We start from the raw sequence: 19850 nt of genomic DNA on the forward strand, positions 1-19850 counted from the left end.
ATCGTAAGGCCAATGGGAAATTTGTTAAAGGGGTACAGAGGCCAAGACCAGGGCAACAGAGACCCTGGTCTGGATATTCATCTTTGAGAGGGCAAGGCAATATTTCATTTTGTGAAAAGAGCTTCCTTTGGAAGATCGTTAGGCCAATGGGAGCATTTTTGAAGGGGGTACAGAGGCCAAGACCAGGGCAACAGAGACCCTGGTCTGGATATTCATCTTTGAGAGGGCACGGCCATATTTCATTTTGTGTAAAGGGCTTCCTTTGGAAGATCGTAAGGCCAATGGGAAATTGTTTGACGAGGGTACGAAGCCAAGACCAGGGCAACAGAGACCCTGGTCTGGATATTCATCTTTGAGAGGGCAAGGCAATCTTCATTTTGAAAAAAGAGCTTCCTTTGGAAGATCGTTAGGCCAATGGGAGCATTTTTGAAGGGGGTACAGAGGCCAAGACCAGGGCAACAGAGACCCTGGTCTGGATATTCATCTTTGAGAGGGCAAGGCCATATTTCATTTTGTGTAAAGGGCTTCCTTTGGAAGATCGTTAGGCCAATGGGAAATTGTTTGAAGGGGGTACAAAGCCAAGACCAGAGCAACAGAGACCCTGGTCTGGATATTCATCTTTGAGAGGGCAAGGCCATATTTCATTTTGTGTAAAGGGCTTCCTTTAGAAGATCGTAAGGCCAATGGGAAATTTGTTAAAGGGGTACAGAGGCCAAGATCAGGGCAACAGAGACCCTGGTCTGGATATTCATCTTTGAGAGGGCAAGGGAATATTTCATTTTGTGAAAGGGCTTTCTTTGGAAGATCGTAAGGCCGGTGGGATAATTTTTGAAGGGGTACAGATCGAGGCCAAGATCAGGGCATCAGAGACCCTGGCCTGGTTATTCATCTTTGAGAGGGCAAGGCAATCTTTCATTTTGTGAAAAGGGTTTCCTTTGGAAGATCGTTAGGCCAATGGGATCATTTTTTTTAACTGGGGTACATTTTTTTAACTTGGGTACAGAGGCCTAGACCGGGACCAGAGACCGTTGCCTCGATATTCATCTTTGAGTAGGGCAAGGCAATATTTCATTTTGTGAAAGGGCTTCCTTTGGAAGATCGTAAGGTGGATGGGATAATTTTTTAACTGGGATACAGTGGCCATCAAAACCAGGGCAACAGAGACTCTGGCCTCGTGTAATACGAGCCCTAAAGCTAGGCCTCACAGGTGCACAATTAACAATAGTTTACAAAGCTTCCACATAAATGTTATCTACACACGTAGAGTAACACGTTTAGGCAATCATATACTTTATGTCAAATTCACCCCCACTATGATGAGATCTAAACTTTCATTTTTGTATCCATTATATTTTATGTGTTAGTATATCAACCAACAAGATAATTCACTAGGGCAGAAAATATTGCCAGGCTATTTTCCATAAACGAAAACAATCATGATCAGAATACCATCACATGCTCATGCTGTTGTAGCTGGCAACCTTTCAAGCATATATATTGCTACTTGTTGTGCTTCGTTAACAGCTTTGTGAAATGTTTGCCGTGACCTTACGTAAAAATATCTTAGTTTACGCGTATTTTACTGATGCATGCGTGAACTCTTTTTCTACTCAAATAATACCAACTTTACATACAGTACTACGCTTTAATCCTATACCCTCTCCACGTTACTTTCTAGGCTAGATAAGTGTCGAAAATGTCGAGACCTTTTTTTCAGAGTACATATTAGACACATGAACAAATCTGTATAATTTGCAAGGTCACTGAGTGCCACGGCAACTACGCTTAAAATGCACTGGACCCGTTTGGCAATTTCAAAGGCCAGTAGTCACACGTGGCGTATCCCAACAAATGCATCAAATAACAACTCTGTGAAAATTTGGACTCATTGGTCATCGAAATTGCAAGAGAATGATGTGTGTGCTTTCATCTGCCTACATACTTCAGGGGGAGCCGTTTCTTACAATGTTGTATACTATAAACAGCTCCCATTGCTCGTTACCAAGTAAGCTTTTATGCTAACAATTATTTTGAGTAGTTACCAATAGTGTACAGTGTCTTTAACGACTTTTAGCATTGCTTTAATGTAAGTCGTCCCACGCCTTGTTGTAACTGACAGGAGGCGTCATCCTCACCCTGAGGCTTATGAGGTCCTCAAGCCGATGAGGAGCAATCTATTGAGAGGTGTCGTTGACTCTCTTAGCCTTTGTCCCAGACCCTCACACAGATAGATATTCTCATCATGAGTGGATGTTTGTGTCATTAACCTTATTACAGCTGTCCTCATTTAAAGGCAGTGGACACTAGTGGCAATTAACTCCAAATATTGTTAGCATAACGAGCTGGTGACGAGCTGTTGATAGTATAAAACATTGTGAGAAACGGCTCCCTTTGAAGTAACGTAGTTTTTGAGAAAGAAGTAATTTCGCACTAAATTTCGTGTTTTTTCGTCCATCTCTCGCAACTTCGACGACCAATTGAGTAAAAATGGTCACATATTGTTTTTAGTGCATTTTTTGGGATACACCAGGTGAGAATACTGGTTGTTGACAATAACCAAAGGCAAAGTATACCTTTAGTTTTTGGAATCGTTCAGATGAAATTTGGCCCTGGTCTCAATTATTTTTTTACATCAACATTTTTTTTTTTTTTACTGTCCAGAACAAAGTTTTTCACACAATTTCTTCTTCATGTTTGTGTCATATTTATGCCCGGACTTGGTGCCATTTTTCCTGGGAATATAGTCTCTTTGCCTCAATCAGCATGACTTGTTCTGCTTTTCTTACACGTCAGTTGTTCTAACAATTTATGTATTGCGTGAATGAGTTCTCTTATCAGTAAAATCTTCACAATACCGTTCCCTTTTTAGAATCTGCTCGAAATCTCTTCGGATTTTTCTTCCACTTCAGTGGGTTTCCCACTCCATCGATTCAACCAATACTCTTTCAATTCAAATCTCACTTTAATATAAACAATATTGATTTCTCTGGAGGAGCAGTGTTTTTTATGTATTTTTCTTCAGGAAATACAGTGAGAACGTTTTTTTTGGTTTATTTTAAAGATAGCACTGCCTTTTAGATGTAGTCATATTTACATTTATTTTATGGCTGCCCTGGATACAAAGATGTCTACGGGATATTTTTGTTTAATGCATTCGCCCGCTTTGTATAGTTCGGAATAAATATTTATTATTTATATCTTTCTTCCCTCTCTATTTATATTAGTTGCTATACTAATTGTTTTCATTATTCTACTTTTTTTTTACGTCACTATGCACTGTCTTTTAGATCTACTCATATTTACATATATTTTATGGCTGCCCTGGTTAAATACATGTAGATGTCTTTGGGGTATTTTGTTAGGATGAATTCGCCCGCTTTGTACAGTTCAGAATAAATATTTATTGTTTATACCTTTCCTCTCTCTCTGTTTATACTATATGCTATATTATTTGTTTTCATTAGTCTACTTTTTTTCGTCACTATAAATGGGTGTTTTCTTTTTAACGTTTTTTAGTATCAATTTGTTTGAGAACTTTTTGAACGACACAAAACACAAATCTCCACAGATTTACATAAAACTTACACGATTTAAAGGCAGTGGACACTATTGGTAATTGTCAAAGACCTGCCTTTACAGTTGGTGTATCTCAACACATGCATAAAATAACAAACCTGTGAAAATTTGAGCTTAATCGGTCATCGAACTTGCAAGATAAGAATGAAAGAAAAAACACCCTTATCACACGAAGTTGTGTGCGTTTAGATGGTTGATTTCGAGACCTCAAGTTCTAAACTTGAGGTCTCGAGATCAAATTCGTGGAAAATTACTTCTTTCTCGAAAACTATGGCACTTCAGAGGGAGCCGTTTCTCACAATGTTTTATATCATCAACCTCTCCCCATTACTCGTCACCAAAAAAGGTTTTATGCTAATAATTATTTTGAGTAATTACCAATAGTGTTCACTGCCTTTAAAGATATTAATATAGAAAGCTTCCCTTAAAGTATAATTTCTAATGTGCTGTAGTTTTTGAGTTATACGTGACACAATTTCATGAAATAATTTTTTATACTATGTATATACGTACAACGGATTTATGCAACTCTCCTGAAAATATTGCCCTGTGAATTTTCCTTTTTTTCTCTCTCAAAAACTTGAATACTAATGAAGCTGAAATTCTTCATGTTAATAAATATTACATACAACTTCATTCACAGTGAGATAGGGACCATGTTATGGCCAAAAACTGGCTCTACCAAAGGTATCAAAACGCCTTAAAGGCATAAAACTTCACTTGGAAACGAGTAATGGGGAGAGGTTGATAGTATAAAACATTGTGAGAAGTGGCTCTCTCTGAACTGATGTAGTTTTCGAGAAAAAAAGTAATTTTCAACGAATTTGATGTCGAGACCTCAGATTTAGAATTTGAGATCATGAAATCAAGCATCTAAAAAGCACACAACTTCGTGTGACTATTGGTGCGACAAGGTTTTTTTTCCCATTAATATCTCGCAACTTCGACGACCGATTGAGCTCAAATTTTCACAGTTTTTTTATGCATGTTGAGATACACCAAGTGTGAAGACTAGTCTTTGACAATTAATAGTGTCCAGTGCCTTTAATCTGAAAGAGGCATGAAGTCAAAACGAATGTGTACATAACTCTTAATTTTGTTACTTTTTTTTAATTTCTAGAGAGCGAGATCGGTCAATGGCACAGGCTGGTTCAGCCCCCATCCAACCACAGCGTACGGACGGCCCTCGTTTCACTGGCGGTGGTTTCAACCTCAAACAGCCCGGACTGGGTAAAGTCACGTCATAGATGAAACAACCTTCAACCGCGATCTTGAGAATCGAAATATCTTACGTTTTTTTTTAAATCAAAACAAGAGAGTTCCGTCCACTTGGGAAATAATTGACTTCATTGTTAATGGATTTATGAATGCATTTATGTTATAATTAAATATAAAAGCGTGCCTAATTATTCTTACATGGCTTTATTATTTCCAGGGTACAAACAAATTACATTTCCTTTGTTATGTTTTGGTTGCTTTGACCCTGGACATTCTTTGTAGGATTTTAATTTAATATTTACTTAATTAAAGGAACACGTTGCCTTGGATCGGACGAGTTGGTCAAAACAAAACCGTTTGTAACCGTTTTTTATAAAATGCATATGGTTGGAAAGATGTTTTAAAAGTAGAATACAATGATCCACACAAGTTTGCCTCGAAATTGCACGGTTTTCCTTCTACTGTGCGAACTATCACCGTCGGCCATTTATGGGAGTCAAAATTTTGACCCCCATTAATGGCCGACGTGTTAGTCGACGAGGTAAAAGGAAAACCACGCAATTTCGAGGCATCTTTGTGTGGATCATTGTATTCTACTTTTACAACATCTTTCTACCCATATGCATTTTATAAAAAAACGGTTACAAACGTTTTTCAAAGACCAACTCGACCGACCCAAGGCAACGTGTTCCTTTAAGCTCTTTCAGTTATACTGGCCAAACAGGGAACGGTTTCACCTAGCACTTTGGCATTGCAAAATATTTCCACAGACTTAGCATACTTTGTGCACACTGGATGCTAGTATTGAGTAACAATTGCTGGTTTTTTAGTAGCAACTAAAGCATTTTGTGTAGCGTTTTGCTCTGCTATCAAAGGGAAATCGTTATATAATGTTGGAGGGGACGTATTGTTGCCGGCTGAAGAAATGTGATAAAGAACATTTCAGGCCTAATAATTCGTGGAGGTAACAGAGGCGATTCCCTCCATGCCCTTTGGTTATTGCCTTGATGCCCTTGAAATGTTCAAGTAGAAGTTTACAATTTCCTCATAGGGTGCCCTTTACCAGGGAGAAAATGCCTTGGTGCCCTTGCCCTTTCAAAAAAAACGAAGCATAAAGGCCTGAAGTTTGATGATTGCACTACATGTACATAATGAGTGCGTTTAGGCGACCCCGACCAAAGCCCAACCGAGCCAACAAGTCGGTTACGCCGGTTGGTCTGAACAGCATCGTCACTGGCCTCAACCGAACACGCTCAACCGATTGACCATGCTTATTGTTGGGGTCGCCAACACACTCCTGCTTTGCAAGTCAATCCAGCCCAGTGTGAACATTGCTTTATTCTCCCCAGGAAAGGGGGGGGGGGGTGAAGGGTTGGCTTGTTGACCTCCGAGTGACTTGATCAGTCTCTCTTCAGTGTGTTGACAAACCAATCCTTCATTAGGGCAACTGTCATGATCTAGGTTATTAATTGGTTAATCATTACCCCGTGAAACAATCAAAAACTACAATAAACACCGACAGTGATTGTAACTGACAAAGTGTTGAGCCATGATGCACACATCACCGCTGTCACTCTGTAGCCATAATCTCGGTGTTTTTCATATTGTGATAACAAAAACACAAGGACAGTTAGAATTGTATTTTTACAGTTTTCCCTTTGTTTGGTTTGCCCTATATCTGTCACGGCCATCTTCATTTGAGATGAGCAGAAAAGGAAAGTATTAAGCTAAGCTGAACGTGAGTCCCTACTGATAGACACTGAGTGTGGGTGTAATCTGTAACATGGTTCCGTGGTAGTTGAATGGCAGTGGTGTTTGATGATAGAGAGCATGCAAGATGGTTTCTTGTGGTGACTTCATCTACAAATTACACAGTCAACCATCCTACTGTCTGTTCATTGGATATCATGTTGTGTTGAATGACACGTTAACTGTTGGCCTACAATATGGTATCATGTGGTGAAGGCTACACATTAATAGTCAACCCTCCTACTGTCTGACCATTTAATATCACACACGCTGTATTGAATGACACATTAACTGTTGGCCTGCAATGGGTATCATTTGGTGAAGGCATCTACACATTACTCGGTCAACCCTCCTACTGTCTGACCATTTAATACCATGTTGTATTGAAAGACACATTAACTATGTTGTTCTGCAATATGGTATCATCAACCCTCCTGCTGTCTGACACTAGTTAACAAAAATAATTACTCATGTGCTACCGAAGTGGTTATGTAGGGTAGCATATATGGCAGTTGGTTGCCACCAGGTTGCCTGTAAAAGTTGCCTCGTGTGTCAAGGCCATAAGCCTCCACCCTGCCATGTGTTTATGTAGAGCAGATGCAAATACAATCCCTGGGGAGGGGGTGGGGTGGCGTGTGGCACCCTTCTTGGCCCTGTTAAATGGCCACCGTGGGCTTGCATGTATTTTCATGCAAGCCTCGATTTGAAAATCCATTTTGTTGTACGAAAATCATTCAAAGTTTTCACTCGTGAAAGCCTCAGGTTGAACGCTACCAGTCACCTATCTCTGCTCCTCTGAGCAACATCAAAATGGCCGCCAAAAAGTTATTACAAAATTGTATGTTGGCTCAGCAAGTGGATTTAAGAGACTCGACTCCCATCCAGCAGGAAGTACTGTGCATTTATGTTAGCCACGGGGATAACAGCAGACGCTGTATCATAACATACTCATTGTGTATACAAGCCACAGGCAGGATTTTACTCTAATATAGTGGTCCCTGTGGCGCCCGGGTGATGTATCTATACTATTAAGTGCTGTTTTGCAGTTACTATCTCTGTCTCTCTATTGGAAATGGTACACACCCGTGCTCGATGGGTATGTTTGTTTCATTAGATTCATCAACACAATAAAAACAGAGGTAAGGGTTTCTCATAAAAATATGGATGCCTTCTTTAAACTGTTACAAGTAATTGTACGGACTCTACACTGGTGTGCAGACTGTTATGGAGTGAGAACGATAATACTCAGTTATGGAAAGGTTTGCGGTAACACCATGTAATGACTATCTCTAATGAGTTGGGGTGGTTCTCCAACTCATTAGAGATAGTCATTACATGGTGTTACCGCAAACCTTTCCATATCGTATTTCCACCATGCAAAGTTTCAAATCCTACTGATAATACTTAGAGAACGCTACCGCACCTCTAGTTTACGTTACGACCATGCCACACGAGGCAAACTATAGTTCCAGGCAAAGTGCCAGTTCCAGGTAAAATACAAGAAAGAAGGCATTCACATTCAAATGTTCTCACATTCTTCTTAGGGATCGTAAGATATTACTTACTCTATGATACCGAAGTGATCCTGTAGCATGTATAACTGCAGTTGGTTGCCTCCAAGTTGCATGGGAAAAAATTGTCTCGTGTTACAAGGCCGTTGTGCGGTACATTATTTGGTTCGTATCGGTAACGTATTATCTGCTTCCTAAAAATGTAACTTTCTAACAAGTTAAAGGAACACATTGCCTTGGATCGGACGAGTTGATCTATAAAAAGCGTTTGAAACCGTTTGTTATAAAATGCGTATGGTTAGAAAGATATTTTAGAATACAATGATCCATACAAATTTGCTTCGAAATTGCGTGGTTTTCCCTTTACTTTGCGAACTAACACTGTCGGCCATTTATGGGAGTCAAAAGTTTGACTCACATAAATGGCCGACTGTGTTAATTGACGAGGTAAAAGGAAAACCGTGCAATTTCGAGACATGTTTGTGTGGATCATTGTATTCTACTTTTACAACATCTTTCTACCCATAAGCATTTTATAACAAAAAAACGGTTGCAAACGCTTTTCAAAGACCAACTCGACCAATCCAAGGCAACGTGTTCCTTTAACTGGAGTGTAAATTGTGTTTCACCCAATACGCCGATGAATACTCAGTACGTTCCCCAATTCCGTTTTACACTTGACTCGGGGAAAGTATAACAAGTAATAAACATGCAGTGTTACACACAGCGTTTTGGGTAAAATACAAATAAATACTCTCTATCCCCGATGCAAATTTAACATCTATATTAAATTAATTCAGAGTGCTGTTAGCATTGTTTTCTTGTTGTGTTTTAAAACAACACACAGTGACGCTGGAAGTAAATGATGGCATATATAGGTCTTCCCGATTGTACAGATACTGTTATTGTGAGATGGGGGACAAATTCTTAAAACCATTTTCCGCCCAAAGGAAAAAGCCATGTCTACATTACCATGCGCTGCTTACCGCACACTTCTGCGCTTGAGGCGCCCTTTTAAAAGTGGGCGGTTCTGTTGGGCCGTAAGCGCAGAATTCCACGGTAAAAAGCAGAGCCATGACGTGACATTTCCCCCGATCTGTCGACAGTTTCTGATGATGGTGACTCGCAGCTACATGAGCTTACTGGTGTATTCTTTAAACAAAGTTGCACGGTAAATATTTTCTACTTGAATGTTATTCCAATAAACTTTTAAAACTTGTTCAGAAAACGAGTGTCCTGACCTATTGTCCTGTTATTAGTTCTTGTGTGTAAACTGATAAGATTTTACTTGAAACTTATGTATCACTATCGGAAGTTGTTGCAGTGAAATATCTTCCAAAATGGTATTGTTCACCACTCGCAACCGAACTTGTCCCGAGAAGAACAAAACACAAAAGCTATTGTACACGTAACCTATAGTACATGTAGCCTACATGCCTATATAAGCAGTATATATTTGTTTGTCTGTCTGCTTGTTAGTGGGTTTGTTTGTTGTTCTGTCAGGGCATGCACTTTCGTATGCCAACAGTTACTTTGAGTAATTAGCAAAAGCGTCCCGCGCTATTAAACAAGCCCATCAGTATATTGTATATCATAGAGACTCGCGATAAGATCTAAACAGAGACATCTTCCATGGATATTTTTCCAAAGCTCACTTAGCCTTTTAGTACAACACAGTCTTGTTCAATCTAAGATCTCAACCTAGACATCTTCCGTTGGTATTTTTCAATATTCAAAGCTCACCATTAAAAACCTTTCAGTACATTGCAGATAAGCTCAATCTAAGATCTGAACACAGACATCTTCCATGGAAATCATTCCAATGGTCAAAGCAGACCATTAACGAGCCTTTTAGTTGACCACAGACAAACTCAATCTAAGATCTCAACATAGATTTCTTCCATTGGTACTTTTCAATATTCAAAGCTCACCATTAAAAACCTTTCAGTACATCGCAGATAAGCTCAATCTAAGATCTGAACATAGACATCTTCCATGGAAATCATTACAATTTTAAAAGCTCACCATTAACGAGCCTTTTAGTAGACCACAGACAAACTCAAACTAAGATCTCAACATAGATTTCTTCCATTGGTATTTTTCAATATTCAAAGCTCACCATTAAAAACCTTTCAGTACATCGCAGATAAGCTCAGTCTAAGATCTGAACATAGACATCTTCCATGGAAGTCATTCCAATGGTCAAAGCTCACCATTAACGAGCCTTTTAGTTGACCACAGACAAACTCAATCTAAGATCTCAACATAGATTTCTTCCGTTGGTATTTTTCAATATTCAAAGCTCACCATTAAAAACCTTTCAGTACATCGCAGATAAGCTCAATCTAAAATCTGAACATAGACATCTTCCATGGAAATCATTACAATGTCAAAAGCTCACCATTAACGAGCCTTTTAGTAGACCACAGAAAAACTCAAACTAAGATCTCAACATAGATTTCTTCCATTGGTATTTTTCAATATTCAAAGCTCACCATTAAAAACCTTTCAGTACATCGCAGATAAGCTCAGTCTAAGATCTGAACATAGACATCTTCCATGGAAGTCATTCCAATGGTCAAAGCTCACCATTAACGAGCCTTTTAGTTGACCACAGACAAACTCAATCTAAGATCTCAACATAGATTTCTTCCGTTGGTATTTTTCAATATTCAAAGCTCACCATTAAAAACCTTTCAGTACATCGCAGATAAGCTCAATCTAAGATCTGAACATAGACATCTTCCATGGAAATCATTACAATTTTAAAAGCTCACCATTAACGAGCCTTTTAGTAGACCACAGACAAACTCAAACTAAGATCTCAACATAGATTTCTTCCATTGGTATTTTTCAATATTCAAAGCTCACCATTAAAAACCTTTCAGTACATCGCAGATAAGCTCAGTCTAAGATCTGAACATAGACATCTTCCATGGAAGTCATTCCAATGGTCAAAGCTCACCATTAACGAGCCTTTTAGTTGACCACAGACAAACTCAATCTAAGATCTCAACATAGATTTCTTCCGTTGGTATTTTTCAATATTCAAAGCTCACCATTAAAAACCTTTCAGTACATCGCAGATAAGCTCAATCTAAGATCTGAACATAGACATCTTCCATGGAAATCATTACAATTTTAAAAGCTCACCATTAACGAGCCTTTTAGTAGACCACAGACAAACTCAAACTAAGATCTCAACATAGATTTCTTCCATTGGTATTTTTCAATATTCAAAGCTCACCATTAAAAACCTTTCAGTACATCGCAGATAAGCTCAGTCTAAGATCTGAACATAGACATCTTCCATTGAAGTCATTCCAATGGTCAAAGCTCACCATTAACGAGCCTTTTAGTTGACCACAGACAAACTCAATCTAAGATCTCAACATAGATTTCTTCCGTTGGTATTTTTCAATATTCAAAGCTCACCATTAAAAACCTTTCAGTACATCGCAGATAAGCTCAATCTAAGATCTGAACATAGACATCTTCCATGGAAATCATCACAATGTCCAAAGCTCACCATTAAAAACCTTTTACCACATCGCAGATAAGCTCAATCTAAGATCTGAACATGGACATCTTTCATGGAAATAATTCCAATGTTCAAAGCTCACTATTAACGAGCCTTTTAGTAGACCACGGACATAATCAAACTAAGATCTCAACAAACAAAGCTCACCTTTAAAAATCTTTCAGTACATTGCAGATAAGCTCAATCTAAGATCTCAACACAGACATCTTTCATGGAAATAATTCCAATGGTCAAAGCTCACCATTAACGAGCCTTTTAGTAGACCACAGACAAACTCAATCTAAGATCTCAAAATAGTTTTCTTCCATTGTACTTTTCAATATTCAAAGCTCACCATTAATAACCTTTCAGTACATTGCAGATAAGCTCAAACTAAGATCTCAACAAAGACATCTTCCATTGGTACTTTTTAATATTCAAAGCTCACCATTAAAAACCTTCCAGTACATCGCAGATAAGCTCAACCTAAGATATGAACATAGACATCTTTCATGGAAATCATCACAATGGTCAAAGCTCAAACAAGCCTTTTAATAGACCACGGACTTGCTCAAACTAAGATCTCAACATAGACATCTTCAATTGGTACTTTTCAAAATTCAAAGCTGCTCACCATTAAAAAACCTTTTAGCACATCGCAGATAAGCTCAATCTAAGATCTGGACATAGACATCTTCCATTGGTACTTTTCAAAATTCAAAGCTGCTCACCATCATTAAAAACCTTTTAGCACATCGCAGATAAGCTCAATCTAAGATCTGAACATAGACATCTTCCATTGGTACTTTTCAAAATTCAAAGCTGCTCACCATTAAAAACCTTTTAGCACATCGCAGATAAGCTCAATCTAAGATCTGAACATAGACATCTTCCATTGATACTTTTCAATATTCAAAGCTCACAATTAAAAACCTTTCAGTACATTGCAGAGAAGCTCAAATTTAGATCTGAACACAGACATCTTCCATGGACATCATTCCAATGACCAAAGCTCAAGACCGGACTTGATCAAACTAAGATCTCAACATAGATTTCTTCGATTGGTACTTTTCAATATTCAAAGCTCACCATTAAAAACCCAATCTATAATCTGAACATAGACAACTTTTATGGATATCATTTCAATGTCCAAAGCTTAAACAAGCCCCTCAGTGCATCACAGACATGCTCAAACAAAGATCTAAAGTGAGATATCTTTCTAATGTTCAAAGCTCAAACAAGCCTTTCAGTAGACCACAGACATGCTCAAACTAAGATCTCATCAGAGACAACGTCCATTATCTAGCCTGCATCTCGATCCATTAATGTTGAGCTCAAAGCTCAATGTTCTACTTGGGTGCAAGATTCTCCACATTCCCAAAGATGTGTAATAAGCTTTATGTTTTATGGAGAGGACTGTTCATTCAACATAGTCAATGACAGTATACAACTCCTCAAAGCTCACCCATTCCAGCAGGCTTAACCAATCATTTCGCGTCTCTATAAAAGCGACAGCGAGCAAACTCTTGATGTTGGCTCTTGATTGACTGAGTGATCGATCGACTGATTGATTGATTGATGTATTTATTCATTTATTGACTGATTGAACGATCGATTTATATTTTTTTATTGACTTTTTATTTATTTATTTATTTATAAATTGATTGATTAATTGACTGATTAATTGATTGATTGGTTTTTATATGATTTATTGGTACTGAGCTGGTATAGATTAACACACATCAATGTGAATTATCAGCAAAAAAAAAACCCCAAGAACCCAATAAACAAACCTGTACTGTACAAGTATCAGGTTGTCTTTTTATATCTCGAATAACTAATGTGCATATTGATGTACAGTGACAAGCATCGATATGATACGAACATAAATCGACTCAGATGTCGGTAATACACGTAATAGCCTACTCGTTGTCGTTACAATGTTCGCTGTTGTTTTAAGCCGCTTCGTGGCTGAACGTATCATGTACAGACCTCGTCTGTGGAGATTTAGAGATTTCTTGTTCTTATATTGCTACGAAACCATCTCAACAATTCCCGAAATTCAACATCTGCTTCCTTCAAAATAGGCCACTTTAAGCTGGCCGTATACACATAAACAAGACCCGTGTCTATTAACATAGTGATGCTCTTACGTCTTCGGGGGATGGGAGGTTGAAAACAAGGAGGGGGGGGGGGAGAGAGAGTATTAAAAAGACTGGATCAGGAATTTGGGGGGAAAGGACAAGAATTTCGTCTTTCGTTGAGTGGCTAATGTGACGTGACAAACCGACTTGAGGATTATTTTCTCAGCCGTTGCTGACATCGAGGGGTATTATAAGATGCAAGTCTGTCATATATTCAGAGCGTCTATATTTTAAGATTAGCTTATGGCATTGGCAAAAGAAACCTCTACATTCGTTTGCGTAGTGTGAGAGATTTTAATGGAACAGCCAAAACTTGCCGTCAAATTTTAAGCTAAATTAGCGAATTACACTCAACTCGCAATCGTTTTTGACAATATTGTCCATGCCATATTTTGAGATGTTTCAACCACAGTCACAAATATTTACCTCAATATTAGTCTGGAGTATGTTGTTTTAGACAAAACTGTATGGTTGAAATTGGCGAATTACTCTCAACTATTAATTACTGACGATATATACCATGTTATATTTTGAGATGTTTTCCCAAAAGTCATAAATATTTACCTCCAGTCAATATTAATCTGGAGTACTTGTTGTTTTGCACTACAAAGTTTGTACAACATCTGTTAAAAATTAACTTAAGTCAAACGGCGAAGAATACATTTTTCATTTTTTACGACGAGAAATAATCAAGTGGAAAGTTTTTTTTTATAGCTTGTGACGTCAATGGAACAGAAGAAACGATTGCCCCCCCCCCCCCACAAAAAAAGTACATATAAATATTAAATGAAAAATATTCAACAAAATAATAAACAAAATCCCCAAAACAACCAAACAAACGTGCTTTTTCTAGTTTCACGCTCAGTGCTTTGGACTTGTGGACAACAAAATGTTACACTGGGTTGTAAATTTCTTCAAACGAATTTAAGACATGGATGTTTTGGTTGATAATTAAGCGCAGGCAGAAATTCAATTTACATGCAGCAACACGTTATATTTGTTCTTGTACGGGTTACTGATACAAGTAAATGCATCGAGACTTATCTAAAAGTCACTAGCCAATTTGTAATAATCGATTTGAATTCATAATAAAATAATAATTTATAGTCAGCAATTTTTAAGAGCTCTTTACATAAACCCTGACAAGACAACAACTCTTTTGCGGAAATATAGCAAATTAATGGTCGACATTTTTTTATGCCGAGAAGTGGCGTGCGGTTTGCTTACCTTCCCGAGTTAGGTTGTTCTCGAAAACTTTGGCGTCCGGTGTACAAAATTGTCAAACTTTACGGTTTAAAGTTCTGAAATGCAGTCATACAATAACAGCATTTTTAGTATTGTGATGTTAAAGGCAGTGGACACTATTGGTAATTGTCAAAGACTAGCTTTCACAGTAACTAACCTGTGAAATTTTAAGCTCAATCGGTCATCGAAGTTGCGAGATAATAAACGAAGTTGTGTGCGTTTAGATTTAGATTTTGAGACCTCAAGTTCTATAAAATCTGAGGTCTCGAAACCAAATTTGCGGAAAATTACTTCTTTCTTGAAAACTAAGGCACTTCAGAGGGAGCCTTTTTTCACAATGTTTTATACCATCAACCTCTCCCCATTACTCGTCACCAAGAAAGGTTTCATGCTAATAATTATTTTGAGTATTACCAATAGTGTCCACTGGCTTTAAGTGTCATCGAATAACAAGTACACAACGAATGTGAAACGTTGATGTCACAAGGAGATAAAATATAGGTTTTCTCGGTCAATTTCGGAAAAAAAGAGCAGCCAATTTAACCACCAAGCTATTCTATTTCGCCCAAAATCGAATGCTTCTCAAAAGGGTCATTCGATTGTGTCATTTGGATTTAACAAAATAATCATTCAATGTAACAATTCATCAAAGCAGCATGCAAATTCACAGACGCTTCTTGAGGCGTGTGTGTCACGAAAAAGAATGACGCTACGCTAAATTGAACAGAGTGCTTAAGGAATTTGACTCGACCCAAAACGAAACTGAATGGCCGAATTCTGAATTTGAAACGCAGTACAACTGGAAAAGAAAAACAGCTTTAATTCGAACGCATGCAAATTTAATTGACTGCTCATTTGCCGAATTTGACCGAGAAAACCTATATTAATTATATCGTCAAGAATAATCCATCAACACCTAAATTATATCGAATTGTTGTCGTCGTGCAACACTCATTGAATCTAGAGAGTGAAGGTAAGGTTTCAGTTTGATTAAAATGGGATTAATTTTGGTTGTAAGAGCATTTTCGGGGACAATGAAATTTGTATTATTGCGTTTGTATTTTTCATTAAGACAGTTTGATGTGGAGGTAAAAACAAATACATAATCTGCGTGTATATTCAAAGCCATTTGACACTTTCGGTAAACAGTATTGTCCAATGCCCACACTTCGTGCATCACAACTTATATATAAAATAACAAACCTGTGAAAATTTAGGCTTAATCGGTCATCGGAGTCGGGAGAAAATAACGGGAAACCCACCCTTGTTTCCGCACATTTCGCCGTGTCATGACATGTGTTTAAAATAAATCCGTAATTCTCGATTCTCGATATCGAGAATTGATACTGTTTTAATGTTTTCTCAAAAAGTAAAGCATTTCGTGGAATAATATTTCAAGAGAAGTCTTTAACCAATGCATTACCTTCTGTAAACCCTGTAAGTTATTTGTAAATCTGTGAACTTTTAGTTTTTGTTCTGTTCCGAAAGTGTCCCATGGCTCTAAGACAATTATTTCTAAATTTATTCCAATACACAACAGCTTGAAAATGTCACAACATTTTATCTGTGAGCAGTTTAACATAAAAGGCTCCTGGTTTTTAAAAGGGGTGGGGCATGGACATTAGCTGGGGACGTTAGGCAGAAATCTGATAAGCGTAAAAAAAAATGCTCATCGCAGAAAATATAGACGATGTGACCTGTGACGTGACATGTTAACAAAAGAACCACAGAGCCTGGACTTCCCGCAGGCACGAATTGTACACAGCCTATTGGAAGGAAACATAAAATCATGTATTTTATGGAGACTGCAGTGCCTAATTCTTATCAACTTTTGATATGATAAAAAGGGGCACATCTCAAAACTTGTCCAGCTTTTACTTTCATAACTCTTGGATTTATGTGGAAGTTATGACACAAAATGTCAACTTTCCCATCATGACCAATGCAGTATGTTGCCTGCCAGAATACCCAAATAATGTACAACGTCACATTCATTGTAAACAGAGGTCCACATGGTCTAATAACATAACCGAACATAATTTTAACCATTTCAAATGCACTTTTCCACCATCAAGATATCAGCGCACGTACAAATAGACTTTGGTAAGAGATGAGTCTGAAGAAGTTAAGAGTTAACGAAACAGAGAAAAACTCGACGGAGGAAAGAAATGACGAAAGAGGACCCAAGACATTGGTCCAGCTGCTCTGAGAGCTTTTGACCCAGAACTTTGTTTGCACGGGAAACATTCAAGTGAGTGATGTCAATTCATATGACATCTCATCAAATGAAGGAAAGCCGCCATAATTATACAGTCAATACGAAAGAGGACTAAAGCTGTAACCACATGATGGACGGGTAGAATTTTTTGCTTCACACCACAACGATGTTTTTTTTTACTGCTCTTTTGAGATGAGACTATAACGCCGTTATGCGAACCTCCCCATTGGAGGATTTTCTTTCAAAAAGCGTGTAACGTAGTCTCCTACTCAAAACAGAAACTTGCAGTCTAAACCCCTAGCTGCGGTGCAAAAAAAAAATGCGTCCAGGTACCTTTTGAATACCATTCAACGAACACGCTGCTTTAAATCGGTCGAATTGGTCTTTAACAATCGTTTTGAACCGTTTGTTCTGAAATGCGTATGGATAGATAGATAATTTAAGAGTGGAATAAAATGATCCACACAAACATGCCTCGAAATTGTACAGTATTTTCCTTTTACGCTGCGAACAAACACGGTCGGCAATTTTGTGGAGTCAAAATTTTGAGATATCGCCTGAAATCACAAAACCGGACGACGACGACGTCAAGCTGAGGGCTATTACACTTGGGTTGTCAACCCAAGTAATTTTTTTCAGCGGTACGTTACCACACATACTCCTTTGGCTGAAACAGGGTTAACCACTTTACAGACTTTACAGTCTGTATGGATGTAGGCATGGTTATCATCAATTATAGGGGCCTGGCTGGTTTAGAGCTAGACTTGATTTAAGTCCCATTCTCGTGTGAGAGGTCCCTAATGACAGTACAGTTCGCGCTCGCCGTCAACATGTGGTCCAGAACAGGTTGTGGAATGCAGAGCATCACAAAGCAGTATTTTTCTACGGTTGACGATGGAATTGGGACTCGAGTCAAGTCTAGTATAGAGCAGAATGCACTACCTTCCTAGTTTTATAGAAGCAATTATGGTTGAATGTTGCTGTGCGGTAATATTCTTGGGAGATACCATGTAGGCTACTCAAATCATTTAAAGACACTGGACACTATTGGTAATTGTCAAAGACTAGTCTTCTCACTTAGTGTATCTCCATATATGCATGAAATAACAAACCTGTGAAAATTTGAGCTCAATCGGTCGTCGAAGTTGCAAGATATTAATAAAAGAAAGAAAAAACACCCCTTGCCGCACCATGGTGACACTAAGTTGCTTGATTTCGAGACCTTAAATTCTAAATTTGGGGTCTGGACATAAAATTCGTGGAAACTTAGTTTTTTCTCGAAAACTACGTCACTTCAGAGGGAGCAGTTTCTCACAATGTTTTATACCATCAGCTCTCCCCATTACTCGTTACCAAGTGAGGTTTTATGCTGATAACTATTTTGAGTAATTACCAATAGTGTCCACTGCCTTTAAGGCGTTTTGATACCTTTGGTAGAGAGTTTTTGGCCATAACATGAATCCCTATCTCACTGTGAATGAAGTTGTATGTAGTATTTATTAACGTGAAGAATTTCAAATATTTTGAGTAATTACCAATAGTGTCCTCTGCTTTAAGATTTCTCAAACCAATTCACTTTGATCTGTTTTCCCCCAATATACAAAATGTGCCCGGAAACTGCTCTGGCAATTGTTAATTGTCAACACTACCATGATATTATCATATATCAAAGTCTTACTTTTTCACTCACAAAAATTCAAAAGCAGTTTGCACACACAAAACAGTTCAAATAGAGACTTCACTATGTGTCATGTTCCTTCAAAATCCAATGAATCGAGATTGAAAGAGACTCACCACACACTAGATATCCAATAATCCATGAAGGGATTGACTTGTTCATTCCTGACCAAACTTCACCCGGTTTACATCTTCTAAAGTTTCCATGTCAGTTCATTTATTTGATTGCGACAGCAGGCTTCAAAATTAATCACTTCAGATTCAAGCCTTCTTGGATTATTAGTGCACGGTGCTATAAGAGCGAAACCCTTTCACACAAATAACCGGATGCAGGGTTTCTTCGAATGTAAATTTGCCAGTTTTGTTCCTTGCACTTTGAGAATTTTTTTTTTTTTTTTTTTTTTTTTCATGATGGATCTCTGTTGCATTATTGCCGCAACGGATTATGCCATCCATACTGCTGGTGGGACTATAACGGCGGATACAATTTATTAGCTTCTTTGAGCGAGACTGACAGCATGTAAGTTTACAAAAAAAAAAAGTGCCGGCATTTTCGAGTTTTCTATTACAACTTTTCCCTAAGGCCCTCCTTGGATTTTACGGAAGCATTTTTCAGAACGCGAAGGAAATCTCTATTGTTATTGCCTTATTGCCAATCTTTGTTGGGGTGTAAAAGCTATTATGTTATTTCATCTCTTGTTACGAATGAGTTCTGAATTACATTCTAGGCATAGGTTAGGGGGAAAAAATGGCAAAGAAGTGGGTTAAAACGACGCAAAATCCGGGCTAAAAACCCATTTGTGTACCAGTTTTCGGTTCAGCCAGACGATTATACGTGCATCTTTTTTTGCATTCATCGTAAAAAAGAGCCTTTTAAAAAGGGTCGATTCATTACAGAGATAACTTGATCTAAGAGAAAGATGTGACTCCAGGAGAACTCTCCCGAGGCTGTCAATAAAGATCGACGGGACCTTTTAGACCAAAACTCGGCT

At 38.1% G+C, this 19850-nt stretch overlaps 1 protein-coding gene across 1 annotated transcript in view; it reads left to right on the forward strand.

Annotated features, from left to right (window-relative positions):
- Window positions 1-9285, forward strand: part of LOC139940494 (cilia- and flagella-associated protein 58-like) — a 63982-nt gene extending 54697 nt beyond the window's left edge. Inside the window, exon 16 of the mRNA XM_071936778.1 lies at window positions 4697-9285. Within this exon, the coding sequence (XP_071792879.1) occupies window positions 4697-4823 (127 nt within the window). The 3' untranslated portion in view covers window positions 4824-9285. The remainder of the gene's footprint in view (window positions 1-4696) is intronic.
- The last annotated feature ends 10565 nt before the right edge of the window (window positions 9286-19850 follow it).

The sequence above is a fragment of the Asterias amurensis genome, chromosome 8 (genome assembly GCF_032118995.1).
Source record: "Asterias amurensis chromosome 8, ASM3211899v1".
Taxonomy (NCBI): domain Eukaryota; kingdom Metazoa; phylum Echinodermata; class Asteroidea; order Forcipulatida; family Asteriidae; genus Asterias; species Asterias amurensis.